At 43.2% G+C, this 18,494-nt stretch overlaps 2 protein-coding genes across 13 annotated transcripts in view; one reads left to right on the forward strand and one right to left on the reverse strand.

Annotated features, from left to right (window-relative positions):
- The window catches only part of DHRS12 (dehydrogenase/reductase 12), a 43,275-nt gene extending 25,694 nt beyond the window's left edge, over nucleotides 1-17,581 (forward strand). For 5 of the 10 annotated variants that reach the window (XM_077810837.1, XM_077810845.1, XM_077810852.1 and 2 more), the window contains 5 exons: nucleotides 7,126-7,187; nucleotides 8,060-8,164; nucleotides 8,965-9,055; nucleotides 10,188-10,325; nucleotides 13,408-17,581. In XM_077810837.1, coding sequence (XP_077666963.1) covers nucleotides 7,126-7,187; nucleotides 8,060-8,164; nucleotides 8,965-9,055; nucleotides 10,188-10,325; nucleotides 13,408-13,523 — 512 coding nt within the window. In that variant the 3' untranslated portion in view covers nucleotides 13,524-17,581. Of the gene's footprint in view, nucleotides 1-7,125; nucleotides 7,188-8,059; nucleotides 10,326-13,407 lie in introns of those variants that run through there. The other 5 variants (XR_013345243.1, XR_013345244.1, XR_013345245.1 and 2 more) reach the window with 5 other exon arrangements.
- The window catches only part of WDFY2 (WD repeat and FYVE domain containing 2), a 143,837-nt gene that overhangs the window by 6,572 nt on the left and 118,771 nt on the right, over nucleotides 1-18,494 (reverse strand). The gene's annotated exons all lie outside the window — the stretch shown is intronic.

Raw genomic sequence — 18,494 nt, forward strand, 5'->3', positions numbered from 1 at the left:
ATCACCCTGGATCCAATACCCTCCCAACCCGGGCAACCGGACCTTGAAGGCGGAGAAGACGCCTCTGGTGAGTGTACCTTTGTAAATATAATACACGGTTTAAAAGCAAGCATGTTTAATTATTACTTTGCCCTGAAGACTTGGGATGCATTGGCAGCCAGTACAGCTACTGGAAAAGTCTGTTAACGTGTCTGGGGATGGAGCGGAAATCCTCCAGGGACATCTCAATGAAGCTGTCCTGGAGGTACTCCCAAAGCCTTTGCAAAAGGTTTCTGGGGAGAGCAGCTGTATTGCGTCCTCCATGGTAGGACACTTTACCATGGCAGGCCAGTAGCACGTAGTTTGGAATCATTGAATAAGAAAGCATTGCAGCGTGTGGTCCCGGTGTTTGCTGGCATTCAAGCAACATCCGTTCTTTATCTCTCTGTGTTATCCTCAGGAGAGTGATGTCATTCATGGTCACCTGGTTGAAATAGGATGCTTTTCTTAAGGGGACATCAGAGGTGGCCATTCCTGCTGGGCTGTTTGCCTGTGGCTGAACAGAAATGTTCCCCGCTGTTAGCCACGTGGTGGGGGGAGGGGTGAAGCGATCATCCCAGAGGATTGGGGGTGTGTGTGTGGGGGTTAGTTGGGTTTGTGCTGCATGTTAAGCCGAAAACATCAGCCCCTCCTTTTTTAAATGACTAATGTGTCTTTTTCAGTTTTAATCTCCCTTTTTTTCCTCCCACAGCTGCAAATGTTTCAACGCTGCAACTAGCATCTCCGTCCCAGAGGCTAGCGCAGATAAGAAGGTGAAAAAAATGCACTTGCGATGAAATGTTCTCTGAGCTCATGCAGTCCACCGAAACTGAAAGAGCCCAGCAGAAATGTGTGGAGGCAGAAAATGGAAGAGTCCAGGAAAGCACAAAATGAACACGAGGACAGATGGCTGGAGCAACAGGAGAGGTGCTAGCAGTGTGATGAAAGGAGGCCGGATGCAATGCTGAGACTACTGGAGGATCAAACTGATATGCGCCGGCGTATGATTGAAGTGCAGGAAAGGCACAGACTGCCACTGCAGCCCCTGTGTAACCAACCGCCCTCCTCCCCAAGTTCCATAGCCTTCTCACCCAGATGCCCAAGAACGCGGGGGGGCCCTCGGGGCACCCAACCACTCCACCTCAGAGGACTGCCCAAGCAACAGAAGGCTGGTATTCAGTAAGTTTTGAAGTGCAGTGTAGCCTTGTCCTTCCCTCCTCTCCTCATCCACCACCCCACCCGGTGCTTCCCTCTTTCCCCCACCCCTCCCAGGCTACTTTGGCCCTATTTGTGTGATGAATTAATAAAGAATGCATGAATTTGAAACAACAATGACTTTATTGCCTCCGCAAGCAGTGATCGAAGGAGGAAGGGGGGGGCAGTTGGTTTACAGGGAAGTAGAGTGAACCAAGGGGGGGCGGGGTGTTTCATCAAGGATAAACAAACAGAACTGTCATGCTGTAGCCTGGTCAGCCATGAAACTGGTTTTCAAAGCTTCTCTGATGTGCACCGCACCCTCCTGTGCTCTTCTAACGCCCTGGTGCCTGGCTACGTGTAACCAGCGGCCAAGCAATTTGCCTCAACCACCTACCCTGCCATAAACATCTTCCCCCTTACTGTCACAGATCTTGTGGAGCGCACAGCAAGCAGTAATAACACTGGGAATATTGGTTTCGTTGAGATTTAACAGAGTCTGTAAACTGCGCCAGCGCGCTTGTAAACATCCAAATGCACATTCTACCACCATTCTGCACTTGCTCAGCCTGTAGTTGAACAGCTCCTGACTACTGTCCAGGCTGCCTGTGTGTGACTTCATGAGCCATGGCATTAAGGGGTAGGCTGGGTCCCCAAGGATAACTATAGGCATTTCAACATCCCCAACAGTTATTTTCTGGTCTGGGAATAAAGTCCCTTCCTACAGCTTTTGAAACAGAGTTCCTGAAGATGCGAGCGTCATGTACCATTCCCAGCCATCCCACGTTGATGTTGGTGAAACGACCCTTGTGATCCACCAGTGCTTGCAGCACCACTGAAAAGTACCCCTTGCGGTTTATGTACTCGCCGGCTTGGTGCTCCGGTGCCAAGATAGGGATATGGGTTCCGTCTATGGCCTCACCACAGTTAGGGAATCCCATTGCAGCAAAGCCATCCACTATGACCTGCATGTTTCTCAGAGTCACTACCCTTGATAGCAGCAGCTCAGTGATTGCGTTAGCTACTTGGATCACAGTAGATTTGCCTATTTCAAATTGATTCCCGACTGACTGGTAGCTGTCTTGCATTGCAAGCTTCCAGAGGGCTATCACCACTCGCTTGTGAACTGTGAGATCTGCTCTCATCTTGGTATTCTTGTGCTTCAGGGCAGGGGAAAGCAAGTCACAAAGTTCCATGAAAGTGTCCTTACGCATGCGAAAGTTTCGCAGCCCTTGGGAATCATCCCAGACCCGCAACGCTATGCGGTCCCACCAGTCTGTGCTTGTTTCCCGGGCCCAGAATCGGAGTTCCATGGCATGAGCCTGCCCCATTGCCACCAGGATGGCCAAATTGCTGGGGCCCGTGCTTTGAGAGAAGTCTGTGTCCATGTCCTCATCACTCTCATCACCGCGCTGCCATCGCCTCCTCGCATGCTTTTGCAGTTTCTGGTTCCGCATATACCGCATGATAATGCGTGAGGTGTTTACAATGCTCATAACTGCTGCGGTGATCTGAGCGGGCTCTATGCTTGCAGTGGTATGGTGTCTGCAGGAGAGCAGGACCGCAGGGGAAGCGGTGGTTGGATGACAAGTTTTGTAGATCTTCTGCACCGTCTGCTGCCAGAACACAACAGCTGAGTGGGGTACACGCTTGCCGTGGTATGGCGACACAAGGGCAGCCGAGCAGAGTTGCAGCGGAAGCGGCCCTGCGAGACCACCAGGAGAGCAGAGTGGCAGTGGAAGCGGTGGATGACGACAACGACGGTTAGCAGTCCTACTGCACCATCTGCTGAAAGCAGTATGGCGCCTGCACAGAAAAATGGCGTGAAATGATTGTCTGCTATTGCTTTCACGGGGGGGGGCTACTGACATGTACCCAAAATCACCTGTGACAATGTTTTTGCCCCAACAGGCATTGGGAGCTTAACCCAGAATTCCAATGGGTGGCGGAGACTACGGGAACTGTGGGATAGCTACCCACAGTGCAACGCTCCGAAAGTCTACGCTAGCCTCGGTACTGTGGACGCACTCTGCCGACTTAATGCGCTTAGTGCATTAGTGTGGGGACACACCAAATCGCCTTCTAAAAAATTGACTTCTATAAATTCGACCTAATTTCGTAGTGTAGACATATCCTAAGATACTGCATATCTAATGCCTTTCAGTGGTAGTAATTTCACATTGCACTTTCTGTTCACTACCATCTACATTTCACTTAACCTATGTTTTATCCTTTTTTCTTAATAATCGTTTTTGGATTGTTCAATATTTTTACTCATTTCTCTTAATGGATATGGTTCATTCCTATAGATCTTAGTATTGTTTATACTTTACTTTATGTATTTACCAAGTTCAGTTTGGTTTTGTGTATCTTTCCCCTGTGCCTGTATGCAGAAGTCTGTTGTGGGTTATTTGTATATTTGGGTATTGGCTTATTTTAAAAAAAGATGAAAACATAATAGATGTGGAGTTACTATTTATTAATTATGAAAGTGCACAATCAACTCAAAGTTAAGTTTCAGAAATTTTGCCTTGCTTTTCCTTAATGGTGGAAATCTTGATCAATCTTTCTAAATTCTCTTCCATCAAACTAAAATTCTAGCAGTTATTTCTCTGTGGAGAAAGTAATGTACAAAATATTTAAGGAGGGGATGTTTTTTCCTCATTTCTTTTCACTACTGTTTGTGATTCATAATACTATTTTGCAAGGCAGCATGACTTCCCATTTATTCACTCCCTCCACCCACCCCCCATCACTCAATGGAAATTCTACATCTATATTGCTGTCAATTTAAGCTGTAGCCTGTCCACAATTGTAAAATATTTGCTCTATAGTATGCAATCGTGTAACAAAACCCTATGTGATGTTAGCTGAATTTTGTAGACTAGGTTGGCCTTTTGTGTTTGTACATAACTGTCAAACTGTATAAGAATTTTTTAGTTGAAAGTATGTGGGTTTAAAATAGTGGAGACTTCAACTAGAATATGCACCAAATAATCTTTATTCCTTGTTTTAATTATTTGAGGGTGAGTTATTTCTCTTAACAAAGCAGTCTGTGCCAGCTGGAGTGATTATTATACACCATACTTCTGTGTCAAAGTGCGGAGTAATTGGTACCAAGATAATTAGGCTTGGGACACCAGTCAGGGAATTACATAGCAATGGCTGAAGATCTGGGTCTTTTGAGGCCTGACCATTCCCATCAGTGTGTTATGTAGCAGCGTCTGCCTAATGACACCTAGAGCAAAATCTTTATTTTCACATCTTACCTCAAAGCAAATGCATAAGCAGCTACATGGAACAACAACTCTGAATTTCTGTTTTTGCAGACTATAATCTCTACTCTTTTTTGTGCTTTGGTTGCTTAATTCTGATATTAAATTCTCCTCTTAAACTGGAGGAAGATAAATTAGGGTTTGAGTGGTTGATTATTAAAACTTAAGTGATGAGCCAGCCCTTTGTCACAATCAGTCTCCTTAGCCTTCAGGATTTGTTTCTCTTACAAGGCTAAAAACACTTGCTGGACCGAAGGCCTTGAATGATGAACAATGTTCCTCTTCATCTTCACACCTCTTCAGAACTTGTAAACAAAAACCTGCCATCTTTAAAAATGCAAATTAATCCTGGAGACAACTAAATTAAGTGTTGGCAGGTGGGCTGCACCTCAGGATTTTGGGAATGAAGTCAGTTAACACAAATTTGATCTTCCTTTGGATTTGAAGAGTCCCTATCAAAATGAAAGTTTTTAAACCAGGATTGTGGGTTATTAGAGCTCTGTTTAACTCATTGGGAACAACCAATGACAATCAAGAGATCTTGCTTTGCTGTTATTTTTCAGTCTTCCGGTCCCTAGCAGTGAGAGACTGTTACATTCTCCTTTGTTACTGACATTCTTCCTTACTGACCACAGCTTCTGCTTGTACTTTTTGCTCAAGACAGATTGTGCTAACTCATTCAAGTGCATTCACTTTGTTTGATTTTATTTTGTGTGTTCTAATTATTCATGGGGGTCCAAATGAGTATAGGAAAAGTTAGATCTGTTATGGATGAACAAGGGTACTGAGCAGATTGCTCAAGTGGAATGTAATACTTTAAAATTCTGTAACATGTTGATCAATGTGCTGTATTGCAACCTTTCAGCCACAAAAGTGTTGAGATCATTCTGAGTTGCAAAGAAACATGTTTGTCTGTATAACAGTGAAAAATGTGGCCTCACTAATTCATATGAAAATTGTTTATTTTCATAGAACTAGAGAACAAGGGTTAGCCCTTGTCTACACTGGCACTTTACAGTGCTGAAACTTTCTCGCTTGGGTGTGAAAAAACACAACTGGTCCCTGTCCCACTCCTGTCTCTTCCCTGCCCTTTTCTCCTTATCCCAGACTCCTCTTCTCTACAGTCCCAGTCAGGGATGGTTCTAGGGCTAGGGGAGCAGGGCAATCACCCTAGGTACCAACTTCGAGGCCACTGAACTGGTGTGATGCTGGGGTGTTTTCTATTTTTATATTTTTGCTCCGCTCTGTCTTTGCTCCACTTTGATTGGCCAGCCACTTTTTTTGGCTTGCCTGCTTGGCAGGGCGTGCCAAAAACGTTATTGCCCTATGCAGCAAAATGGCTAGGGCTGCTCCTGGTCCCAGTCTCCATGATTTTCATCCATTCCTCTTGCCCAGCTAGTCTGTCTTCCCCCTCCTTTGCCAAAACTCCCAGTCCTAGTTTCCTCTGGCCTAGGTTCCTGGTTCCAATTTAATTCTCTTGCCTTTCCTCCTCCCCTAGTCCATCACTTATCCTCTCTCTGTATTGGAATCAGTCAGCTTCCTTTTCACTGCCGGGGCATCAGCTGTATGGAGCGTTGAGAGCAAAGGAGAGAAAGGCTTCCTACTCTCAGTTTAGGTCCCTGGTTCTGACATGGCCTGCAGCAGCCCAGAGCTGCAGCTGCAGGGAAAGACCTGCTCAGACACGGGCTGGAGCATGCTGCCCATTGAGGATGGAATATTGGAGATTTTTAGCTATGGTCTAGCAAGTCTTGTCTGAGTATTTGCAAGCTGTGATTCCTAACCCTTTCTCTCTCCTGGTCCCGCCCCATGAAAGCATGTAACTTCTCCAGATTTGGCCAGATTTTCACAGAGATGGCAAAAGGCACATCCTCAACTCACCGGCCACGCACTGCTAAATTTGAAGTTCCTGCTTTGGAGCATTAGGGCACTAGTGCCTCTCAAATAAAAAGGCTCCAGAATTTAAACTTGGCAAAACATGTTTTTCTCTACCTTTTTGATCATGGAAACAGCTGAATTGTCTTCAGGGGGGGAACAAAAACAAAAAGCCTGAGGCAGGCACTTAGCATTGTAAATTTCAAACAGTTAAAATTTGGCCAATTTATCAGCAACTGAAAACGGGGTTTTATAATGAAGTGTCAGGCAACCTCAACAGGCAGTGACACACACACCCTCTCCCCTTCATGGTACCCCCGCTTTACTCGCCCCCGCCACGCACTTACCCCTCATTGTAAACGAGCAGGCAGTTTTCTGCACAACACTCAATTGCAGTAATTGGAATATGGGGGTATTTAAGTTATTTTAGGGGGAGAAAGTAGAAATGTCTGTCTGCCACAGTTGTGAGTTGTCTCTGGCATGTTTTTTCCCTAGTAAACTGTATTGTCTTTAGAATTATGACTAGAATGTAGTTAGCAGTCTAATATTGTATAGAAAAGACTTTTAAAAAAATCTTTGTACTCTGAATAGGTCTTTGTAATGATGAACAAGACATACATTTTATTCATAATTTGTAAAGTCAGAGACCTATTAAGACTCTTGATTCTTTATACCAAATGGCTGAGAAATGGAGGGTTTTTACATATTAGTCAGTATTTGGAGCAACTTGTTTTTGGTGAAATGTTCTTGTTTCCCATTCTTTTAGGTGCATACATTCTTACAACTGCTCTACTGCCTTTGCTGGAAAAAGAAGATGATCCCAGAGTTGTGAGTTTATAATGCTTTTTTTAAACTGTTGTTTTTACTACACTCCTTTTGTGTTTTGTGGCAATGTCTCTTTCCTCTTTGATTGTGTACATGATGTTTGCCGCCCTGGTACTCGTTACTCCTCTGTCATGTGCCTAGCACATTTTTAGACTCTAATAAATAGTCGTTGTCCATTCAAAATCTGAGTTCTATCCTGCTGTTTTGTAACATCTTTCTAAATGGCACAGGAGCTACAGTGGCCGGTGAAGTAGATAAAATACCTTATTCAGAGATTGCTATTTCTCTACACCATATTATCTCCTGCAGCACAGTAAAACACCTATAACAGGAGTGTAGAGTTAAAGTTGCCTTCTACACTTTGGTGCAAAAGGGGACATTTTATTATGAAGCATTCAATATTTATATGAAATAATTGAAAATGTTCTTATAAATGAGCTGCCACCTGTATTTTCAGGTTTGCTGTCTTGTAACCTGCCAGGATTAGAAATGCACGTCAGGCCTTTTAATGTGCCTGTATCTAAATAAGAAAAAATTGATTGGCTTTTCCCAGTGCTGGTCCTGGATCAGTGAATTAAAAAGTCTATCCCTGTTCTGTCCCTTTATTAGCGATTGTGATAAGATAAAAACATGAACAGGTCCCTAGTGGGGCCAAGAGCATTTTGAATGAGGATCTACTCCCATTTTTGACCTTTCCTTTGTCAGCTCTCCAGGTACGCTTTGTGGTACAGGTGTGATGGTCCTCTTCTACAGGCAGAGTGTAAAGAGAGTAGAACAGAAAAATCTTGCATGCAGTGTAACTTCATTAGTGGGCCTTAAGACAATCTCAGTGAACGTGGGGGATTGGCTTTTTACATTCACTTAATTTATTACAGATAATTGTCTCTTCAGGAGGGATGTTGGTTCAGAAATTAGATGTATCTGATTTGCAGTCCGAAAACATAACATTTGATGGTACTATGGTCTATGCCCAAAACAAGGTACAGTATGTGGATTTGAAAGTAAACCCTAAAACTTGGATCAGACGGACAGTGGGATACAGCTTCCTTTAAAGTAGACTGCAAATCGGATGGCTATTTTCACTGTGTCTAAACTAGATATAGTGCAGTATGCAACCTTTCTTATCAATACAGTTCATCTCCTGCTGGAACTGAAATTAATGTTGCATATTACAGTAAAGATTACAGAGACACTTGCGGAGGGGGTGATGATTACACTTTGTGAGAGCAATAGGAGTGTTTTAGTTTGACCCAACCCCAAATATTTTATAGAGGGGGTTAAGCAGAAAATTAGCCTGGATTAGTGTTTTGTTTTTTTTCTCATTCCATTTCTACCTCTATATCTAGCCTGCAGAAAATGAAGATGGTGAATGAAAGCTTCCTGAACTTACGTTAGCAAAAAGCTTTACTAAAAAAACAAACCTAAGGGTTAATACCTATTGCTGCGTAAGTAGGTTGCCTTTACCACTCTACAGTGGTTTCTGACAACGTTATCTTGAAGAAGAGCTCTATCGAGCTCGAAAGCTTGTCTCTTTCACCAGCAAAACTTGGTCTGATAAAAGGTATGGCCTCACCCACCTTGTCTCTCTAACATTATCTAACGGATTGCTGTTTCCCCAATGTATGAGTGGTACAGGTATTTTCCATATTGCCTGCCACCTGATAATTACAGTGCATTATGGGTGTATTGGGAGTATTTGGAATTGGCTGCTGTGAGACAGGATAACAGACTAAATGGATCATAGCTCTTTTCCAGTATGGCATTTTTTGTTGTATCCTAGAGACAGCAAGTAGTCTTGACAGAACAATGGGCTAAGGTGCACAAAAACATCCATTTCTCTGCCATGCATCCTGGTTGGGCAGATACACCAGGTACAGTCTGCTAAAGACACTTACCCCTTCCAATCTTAGTCTAAAATTGACTTGTAATATGACATTACTGTAAATTTGTCTCACAGGTCCACCGATCTGTTCAGTTTAAATTTCTGGAAAGTGGCCGTTTTAGAACCCTCTGCTATCCTGTTTTACAGGGAGTCTGAGATCAGATGGAGCTGGGGATGCAGGTCTCGACTCTAGTCTGACCCGCTCCCGCAATTCTTCCTCCTTCCCACCCCCTCCCTGCGGTAGAGCTTGGAAACTACCAGTTCAAACTGTGCACTTCAGTATCTTGTATTGCTCACCCACACCACCCCTATAGTTCAACCCCCCTTGGATTTCAGCTTATTCTGCCTTGTTAAGGGGATTGATACATGGTGAAGAATTTCCACCCTCGATCAAAGGACACTGTCTAGTCACCTTCCCTTATCTTTACACTCTGTAGAATGTAATTTCTTAATAGGCTTCAGAATATCCCTTTACACATCTAGGGGCTGGTACTGCCACATAGGGAGCTCCCCAACACCCTCTGATCATGTGACTCTCCACACCCTCCTGCAGTTTTCTGCTGATTGAAAATATAGGCTTCATCTTTCCTTGCCCAGCATTTTACTTCACGCTTAAGCAGTTTAAATGCAGTGTGTGTAGCTTAGGGAATACTATTTTCCACGTCTGCTTTTTTGCCATGTGCTTATACAATAACTCAGGAATATACTTGTTAAAGTCAGTCTCATTATTTCTAGCATAGTCATCATCATAAAATCAATGAAAATAAGAGCTAAATCCCCAGATATTTCCATCATTTGTTTTCTCACGTTCTGCATCCAGTCAACTTTGAACAGGACCAAATAACAGAACTGGGGAACACTTCTCCCTCTTTTTGATTCTTAGTCTCTCAGCCTTTTGACTGTCTCCGTACACTTTAGTCCAAACAATGAGAAATGTCTGGTTCATCTTTTGGCAACCTAACATCACAGTAACTCTGCCATCCGAGGGACAATAGTGTCTCCTTTCCCTGATTTTAAAAGGTCATTGGTTTTCACACTACTATTACCATTTTAACCTTTAAAAAGCTCCTTAGCAAAAAGCCTTGATTGACTCACCACCCTTACATTATTCTTCACTGTAGCGGTGAGATCAGCGATGCCAGAATTCTATGAAAAAATGAAGAACAAACTGCGCACAGAGGCTCAGGGAGCCGATACAGTGGTGTGGCTGGCAGTCTCACCTGCAGCAGCTAAGCAAACAAGTGGCCTGTTCTTCCAAGGTAAGGTGGCAGTTTCATACACTGAACCTGAAGAAAGAGTGCTATTACTGCACTGATTGTACAGTTATTGACTTTGCCGAAGGGCAAGAGTGGTCTTACGTTGAGGGTTAAAATAGTTCCTGAAATTGTTTATAATGTGTGACTCCAAAGGCCAAGCACAGTGTTGCATAACTAATGGAACTGTTCAAACTGACGGTATTTTGCTGGTCCTGCCCTTTCGACCAGGCTGGCACTGATTGGATAAAACATCTGGGTTGAAGTTGGCTCTGCACATGATTAGACAGAGACGTGGCAAAGCCAAGTGAGCCCGCAGCGATGTCCATGGACTGTTGCCTTCTGTACAGAGTACTGAGGAGTTGTATTCATTTTGAGGGCACTTGTCTCCCCTCTTTCTCCTGTTCACATTAACAGTGCCCAGGTGACAGTGCACAGTCGTTCTTTCTGAAGTTCTGTGGTGGAGTCAGGATTGTTAGTGTGAACAATGCAAACTCTGAGATGAAATCGAAGTGCAGCTAGGTTGGTGAACAGGGGGGATTAATGCAGAGGATGGTGGGAAAGGGCTTTGAACATTCCCATTCGGCCACTCACACAGTAAGTGCTCAAGCAGGAGCGGTTTTGTAATGCCTCTGCTCTAAGGGTAGTGCAGATCTAGGATGTGGGAGAAAGGCCAGAGTTGGGGCCCCTTTCCATAGAAAGCCCCCTCCCACATTCCTGGGTGTGACAAAGGCCTGCTTTCAACCTGTACACTCAGTCTGGGGCATCTGGGAAGTTTGGACCCCTCCTCTCCACAGGTACCAGACCGACCCTTCATCAACTTTTAAAAACTTGACTAAGAGATTTTTACTGTCCCCCACCCCTCAAGAGCAGTAAACTAAAGGCTTGAATCAGCTGCCCATAAACCTGACTGGAATTTATTTTCAGGTGGACTCATTTGTCTGTGGCTCATGCACAAAATGGCACACACACAAGTGTTCTGCCTCATTGTAGAGCAGGGGGTTTGCCTCTTCTTCGTCCTTAATCTCTCTTCCTCCCTCTTATTTCTATTCTGTCTGCTCCAACCATGCTTCCTGCTACGTCGTCGTCATCTCCTCTGGGTCATCAGCTCATCCTTGCCCAGCTTGCCCCACAGACTTAGCAAACAGGCAGTGGGACTGTAATCCTCAAGGTTGACCAGAGCTGTGTGTTCCCATGAGCTTTGCACTTGGCAGGGCCGCAGCTTTAGAGAGGGGAGCGGAGATTCTTGGGTCTGCCCCCAGTAACGCTCTGTTCCCTGTTTTGTCAGTTGGGTAACCCTGGGACTCAGTGGCTCAGTTCTTTTTGACAACTCTGGGAAAATCACTTGTTTTTTAAATGCTCTCTGTGCCATCATCCCTTAGGGTCAGGCACAGCACCTTGGTTCCCCTCTTGACTCTGAATAGTGCATTATCATCCCTTACTGTTTTAGTTCCCTGAGAGCTATTTGCCAGCTCACAATAAAATGAAATACCCCCAAACTGGATTAATATGCAGCTGTTCTGCTTCCATTCCTCTCCTGCTTATCTTTCACCTTCCTTATTCTGTTCAGTATCGATACTCAGTACAAACCCCAGTCAGCTTCTTTGCTGAGGAAGGGAAGGGAGTTGGTAGTAGGCTGGCCTAAGCTCAAATAATTCCTTCCCCTCTGCTCATGAGACTTCACAGGACAGTGCGCAGGCAGGCAGGCAGGAAGCTGTTTCCTCCATAGCTTTGGCTTGGTAGAGTACTACAGTTCCCAGGTATCCATGTAGGCTAATTCTCTCAAATATTTTTCTTCCCCCAGTAGTATTGATTGCTGCCCCATAAGGAAGAGTGAGCGCGTCTCTTAATGTTTGGTTTCCTGTACACAGCCTAGCGTGAACAGATGTAATGCTGTATGTACAATGAGTTGTTATGCTAACTTCACAAGCAACTGACAATTTTCACCTTTCTGGAAATTATCCTCTTAGGATATGAGGCAGGCCCCTGTGCTTTCATAGAAATCTTCCACTAGAGCTCAGCACAGTGTTTGAAACTGAATTCTTGTGCAAGGATGGATGACAAACCAGACTAGTACACAACCCTGTAGCTCTTCACAGCTTCCTGCTTACAGCACGGCTGCTGTAGCTATGGTGAAGGTAAACTAGCTTTCTACTGCTCAACTGGCCACTTCAGAAGTTGGACTTCACTAAACATTCTAGCAATACTGCTGAAGGAGAAATACTCCTCCAATGCACCGTAGTGATCGGAGGTTGCTTTTTAAAAAAACAGAAAGTCATTATGAAGATCTGTGATCACGGTCCTTGCGTTAAGGCAAAGACCTAGAGCTTCTTTGTGGGTGATATGTAATTACAGTTAATCTGGAATGGAAAGTTAGTACTATCCCTTGTGTCATGGTGCTCTACTGGTGTAACTGTGTGGTAGACTGAACCAGGAGGCTCAGGTTCATGCAACCAGGAAGGAATGTCTTATTGGGCAAGTTTGGCCAAGCATTGTGATTGAGAACCAGTTTATTCTCTTGACAAAAGGCTGAGTGCTTAGCAAGCTAATTCCATAGTGCTAATGCTAAGCTCTGTATTTTAAGGATAAAATAACCCAATTCTACCCTGTGGAATAGCTACACAAATGCAAACCCCCATCCTGAAAACAAGGAAAGCCAGAGTTTGTTTTGCTGCTTGAAACTGTGCTAAACTCCACCAGTGCAAATCACTGCACTGATACAGTTACACTAATGACTAAAATCAGGGCTAATTCCTCTGTAAACAGGGCCTGCCTTTTTCTAATGTCTGGCTACAAAAAGCAAGTCCTTATCTTATCTATAAAATCAGTCTCACAAGAACAGACCTTTTGGGTACCTAATTCAAAATTAAATTAGTAGAAGTGCATTCTGTTTTGATAAATGAAGTAATATTTTTTTAAAGTACAGAATTTAAATGTTGCGGAAATGTTTTGGCCTCAAGATCATTCTGTGCGCAGGTAAAATGCATTGGTGTTTCTGGTTTAAGAGAGAGAGAGAGGAGTGTCACTTTGTGCTGGGAGAGATGAAAGATTAACTGCTTTTCTTTTCTTTTCTTTCTGTCCTCCCCAGACCGGCAACCTGTTTCTACTCACTTGCTCCTGGCCAGAACATATTCTTCACCAGAGGAGGAAGAGAAGCTAATAGAAGCTTTGGAAGAGCTTTCCCAGAAATTTAAACCCACTTGATCACATCTTCTGTAGGCACTTATCACTACCCAATTGAACAGAAATGAAGCTTTGAATTACAATACTAGCAGGACTGTATTACACCTGTTACAAATATGAGGGGAAGAGAACGAGTTTGCTACAATTAATATACTGTTAATAATATACAGTTCACCTTTTAACTAACAAGTTGTAATGTATGCTGTTACTGCAGGCTTTCATAAAATAGCATAAGCCATCGAGGAGTTGAGTATGATCTCAGATGTCCTGTCATATATTGGGGTACACGCACCTTGCTTCAAGTATGTAAAGGAAACAGCAGAGGGAAGTATTTCAGCATTTGGAGGCTAAACCAGTACCTTTCCCTCTATCCATATGTGCCTGTAAGAAGCAGTTTGAAGCCTAGCACCATTACTAATTAACGTTCTATTTCCTAGTGACTGCCCCATAAACTTGTGTGGCTACAACCTGTTAGTTAGTGCTTGGTTAGACTTCAGCAAAACCTAGACAGTGGAGGTAGTGTCAGTATTCTCCCCTGGCACTTGTAACTCAACCACTGCTTTATACCACTAGAGGAGTGGTATGGAGGTGAAAAATAAAGGTCAGGAGTGCTTGGGCATTAGACAGTGATTAGTCCAAGACCAGAAGGGCTAGACTGCTCGTTGGGAAGGCTGTTACAGTTCTTCTCAGTCTGATTTTGTAAATGATCTTATATATACAAGCTACTTTTCTTCTTTGGAGGCTAAACCAGTACTTTTCCCTCTATCCATGTAGCAAGTGCTCTTAAATGCTGTATTCTATAGGTAAAAACCTTCTGTCCTGTATAGAGTATGGGGATAGGGGAGTAGTCTGCTTATGGGGCTGTAGACTGCAATCAGTTTGGAGTGTCTCCTTTCATAAGGCCTGCTCCTACAAAGGTCTAGATCAGTTTAACTGAACCAGCAAGTGTTAAACAATTCATGTAAACAGTCAGGTTTAAGGCCTTGAGATTTTCTGTGAACCAATTTCTGCAAACAAGAGGAAGCAGATCACTATTTTTCTGTGTGGGCAGCTCTGCAGCTGTTACCAAATTCCTGCTGCTTGACTCAATGAACGGGGAGGAAATACTATTCCATTCCAGCCTCCAGGGGTTGGAGCTTTGATTTAGGAAAGCACAGAGCCTCATACCAAAGTGAAAACCTAATCTGGATGGGAGCTTGCCTTTCGCAATGGTAATGACAATGCAAGAGAAGGAAAGGAGAAACTAGTACATGCCTCCGAGGGGTGGCCGTGTTAGTCTGGATCTGTAAAAGCAGCGGAGTCCTGTGGCACCTTATAGACTAACAGACGTATTGGCGCATAAGCTTTCGTGGGTGAATACTGCATGCAATAGGGCTACTTGCATTCCACCCTCCACTCCCCCTCCACTTCAGGGACTCACTGAAATCCCTCTAGCAAGGGTTCTGTATACCTCCCATACCAGCATCTGAGTACATCCCCCCTCTCCCTGCACACCAGGCTTGAACTTGTTTTTCCACTCCCCCCAAGCCCTCTGTCCCCCCACTGCCACAGGCACAATGTTAGGGAGGTAAAATGAAGCCTTCTCTCTTTTCTTTTGCTGGCTAAGGGTACCTCTGTGTTGAAGGGGGGAAAAAAAGGGCCTCAGAGGCCAGGTCAGCTGACTCAGGCTTGCACTACAGGGCTAAAAGTAAGTGTAGCCATTCTCGTTCAGGTTGGGGCCTGGGCTCTGAGACCCACCCACTGTCACCAGGTCTCAGAATGCTAAACTCTACACTATTTTCAGTGTAGCATGGGCCTGCATTAGCTAACCTGGGCTCTGAAACTCATTGCTGTGGGTTTTTGTGTTTTGTTTTTTTTTGTTTTTTTTTTGCAGTACAAGCATTTCCTAAGTATCCAGCAGGTAGAGCAATTACTTTTGTCACTCAGGCTATCAACATGTTCATGCTCTATGGGGAGGATGCACAGGGGAACATGCTACAGGCTGTCTAGACCGTTTCCTGAAATTTTGGAACTGATAGGATGCTGTGTTCAGAAGTAATCATGTTATGTACAGACAGAGTGCCGGTCAGTTGAGTGTAAGGCCATCCATGCAAACTCAGCTAATCATGGGAGGTAAATGAAAGGGTACAAGGGGTTAAATTAATTTTAGCTGTGTACATTCAGAATTGATGGAATATGCTGAATAAACAGACAATTGAAGTGTGACCATGAGGAACTAATGAACTTTACCTAATTCAGACACATATTGGCTTGCTTAAGGCAACATGGACACAGCCACACTGCAAAAAAACAGCAAATTTTTAATAGCAGTATTTTGATGGACTATAGGCAACAACAGTCTTTGGCAGAAATTTTATAACAAACCTTTGAAAGTTACAAAACATATTATTCTAGCATACCTTATTGAGACTGTTAAATTAGTTTTTATATACAGTTTCTAGTTTCAAAAAAAGAAAAGGAGTAAAAAAGTTTCTAGTTTGTTCTCAGATTGCCATGCAGTGTAGAAAGCCTTAAAGGAGGTAGTTATAGAGCACTAACTGCCCAATGTAGACACTGCTGGCATGTTCTAAAAGGTATTTAGTTTGCATTAGAGTCCTCTGTAAATAATACCCCCTCTAGAACACTTTGCTGCCATGCAGACAAGGCCATAGTTTACTAGAGATATCAAAATGAGCAAGCTGTCTTTCTGGGCTATACAAAGATTGATACCTTGCAGCCATGCTACTGCCAAAAGGAGAAATAATGTCTAGATTTTAAACCTTTAAGGAGACTTTCACAAAAAAGGTGTCCCAGCTGTGTGACGTGCACATAGTGTAAAAAAGGAGTATGCCCTAAAGCCCTTTACATTTGTGTTCAAAAGCATCCAATTTAGGACTGAACACCGACTGATTTAAAGAAACTTGTGTTTCCAGTCTGCTCTCTATATACGTGGAAATTCAGTCAAACAAAAACATGATCTTAGCTGAGGTTGTAGTATAACAAGCTTCTAGCAAGATACAGAGTAGTAGACGTTAGACTCTAGATATTCAGGCCCGCCTGTAAAGGTCTATACTTTAAGAATTTAGGTGTATTTTTATCACTTAGCTAGTTATAGAGGTATAAAACAAAGAATCAAAATCACAAGTCTGCCTGTGTATGGGCCTTCTCCGGCTAGGATAGCCTGAGACCCTGTTCTTAGGCTAAGGCATTTGGCTAAGCAGCAGGGGCAGCCAGCCATAAGCTGGGAAGTGTATGGTCACATCCTCACATCCCAAACCAGTCACATTGAAATAAGATGGTATCGGGCTGTTAGGAAGATGATCCTCTCCTGATGGTGCCCATCACCCCCAGATAAAGAAACAGATCTTAAGATGGTTAAAGAAAACTTAGTTTGATAGCATCCTGTCTGGCAAGAAATCACTTATCAGTGGTTGTGGAACCCTCATTTCTGTATTGTCTTATCTTTATGGCCCCCACTTTTCTATTGTTAATCTGTCTGGTTCTCTAATTGTTTCTGTCTGCTGTAGAATTAATTTTGCTAGGTGTAAGTTAATCAGGGTAGTGGGATACAATTGGTTAGAGAATTATGTTACAATATGTTAGCATTGGTTAGTTAAATTTCAGTAAAATGATTGGTTAAGATATAGCTGAGAATATTACTATATAAACTGGGGTCAAACAGGAAGTGGAAGAGTAAATTGGAATCATGCTTGCTAATGGGAGGAAGGAACTGGAACAGGGAATACAGACACAGGGTAAATGCTCTGCAGTGTCAGAGCTGGGATGGGGGACATGGGCTAAACACTCTGTGGTGTCAGAGCTGGGATGGGGGACGCAGGGTAGCATCAGAGCTGGGAACGGTGTCACAATATGGCTGCCCCTGGGGGTCCCCTGGGTAAACACCAACATTATATATTTCTAATGCTTTTATATATATTGGAAAAGATCTCTGGAAGGGTTAAAGGTATAAGTGTGGAGTGAAAAATTTCTTTGCACTGGGGAACAGACTATTGGCTTATCGAGATAAACCTGACTGGTGTGAAGGGCTTCGGAAAACACTTGCTTGGAAACTAACACCAATAAACATCGCATTGTCTGCACTTCCGACTTCTGGTCTTTTGCTGCTTGCTGTCTGTGTGACAAGAACCATGGAAGTGGGAGGGTTGAGGAAAAGCTCTCTGACAATAGATAACTTTAAGGTTATTGTAGCATTGAAGAGGATCCTGGTAAAGAACAATCTAAAAAGCAGTAAGTAGTATGAGAGCTGAAGAGAATGTTTTGGGAATTGGATTCTCTCTCACATACAAATTACAGTGAAACTGTACAACATGAAGATTTGCACAGACATTTATTTCCCAAAGGTTTAGGTTTTACATTAACAATCTATTACACTGTTTGAATGGTTAAATAGTTACTGAAAAGATGGCAAATTGTGGAGGGAAAATTCTAGACAAAGGGAAACTATCACATTCAGCAGCATTTTAATGGTACATTAATTGCAGAACTTACACACAGTTCTCATTACTGAATAATCTTATTAGTAAGCCAAATTCCTGTGCAACTGGAATTTCCTACTACCAGTGTAAAAAAATACCAACCCCCTCCCCCCCCATTCTGTAATAGTCTGACTAATGGCATGTGCATGTCAATGTTCTTAGGGAACTAAATATATTTTAGTCAATTTGCAGCGATTGAACACTATCCTTCACACCTGCCAGCTTTGTTGTGGTTGAAGGGAAAGTTTCAAAACAGATTCCAAAATGCATAGTGGATAACCACTAACAACAGAGGGCATTCGTCGATTTAACAGTGGAGACGAAGTTACACACACCAGGTAATTTAATAAATTGAAGCATTGTTTGGACAAGCGTTTAAACAGAAAGCATATGCAGTAGCTACATTTCCTAATCTAGCAGGCTGCAGAGATTAACTTAATGTTCGTGTACTTTTCAGAGTGTTTTAGCTAAAGTAAGTTTGCCGCCATGTAGAAGTCAGTATAATGTAAGCTACCTA

Source organism: Eretmochelys imbricata, chromosome 1 (assembly GCF_965152235.1).
Source record: "Eretmochelys imbricata isolate rEreImb1 chromosome 1, rEreImb1.hap1, whole genome shotgun sequence".
NCBI lineage: Eukaryota > Metazoa > Chordata > Testudines > Cheloniidae > Eretmochelys > Eretmochelys imbricata.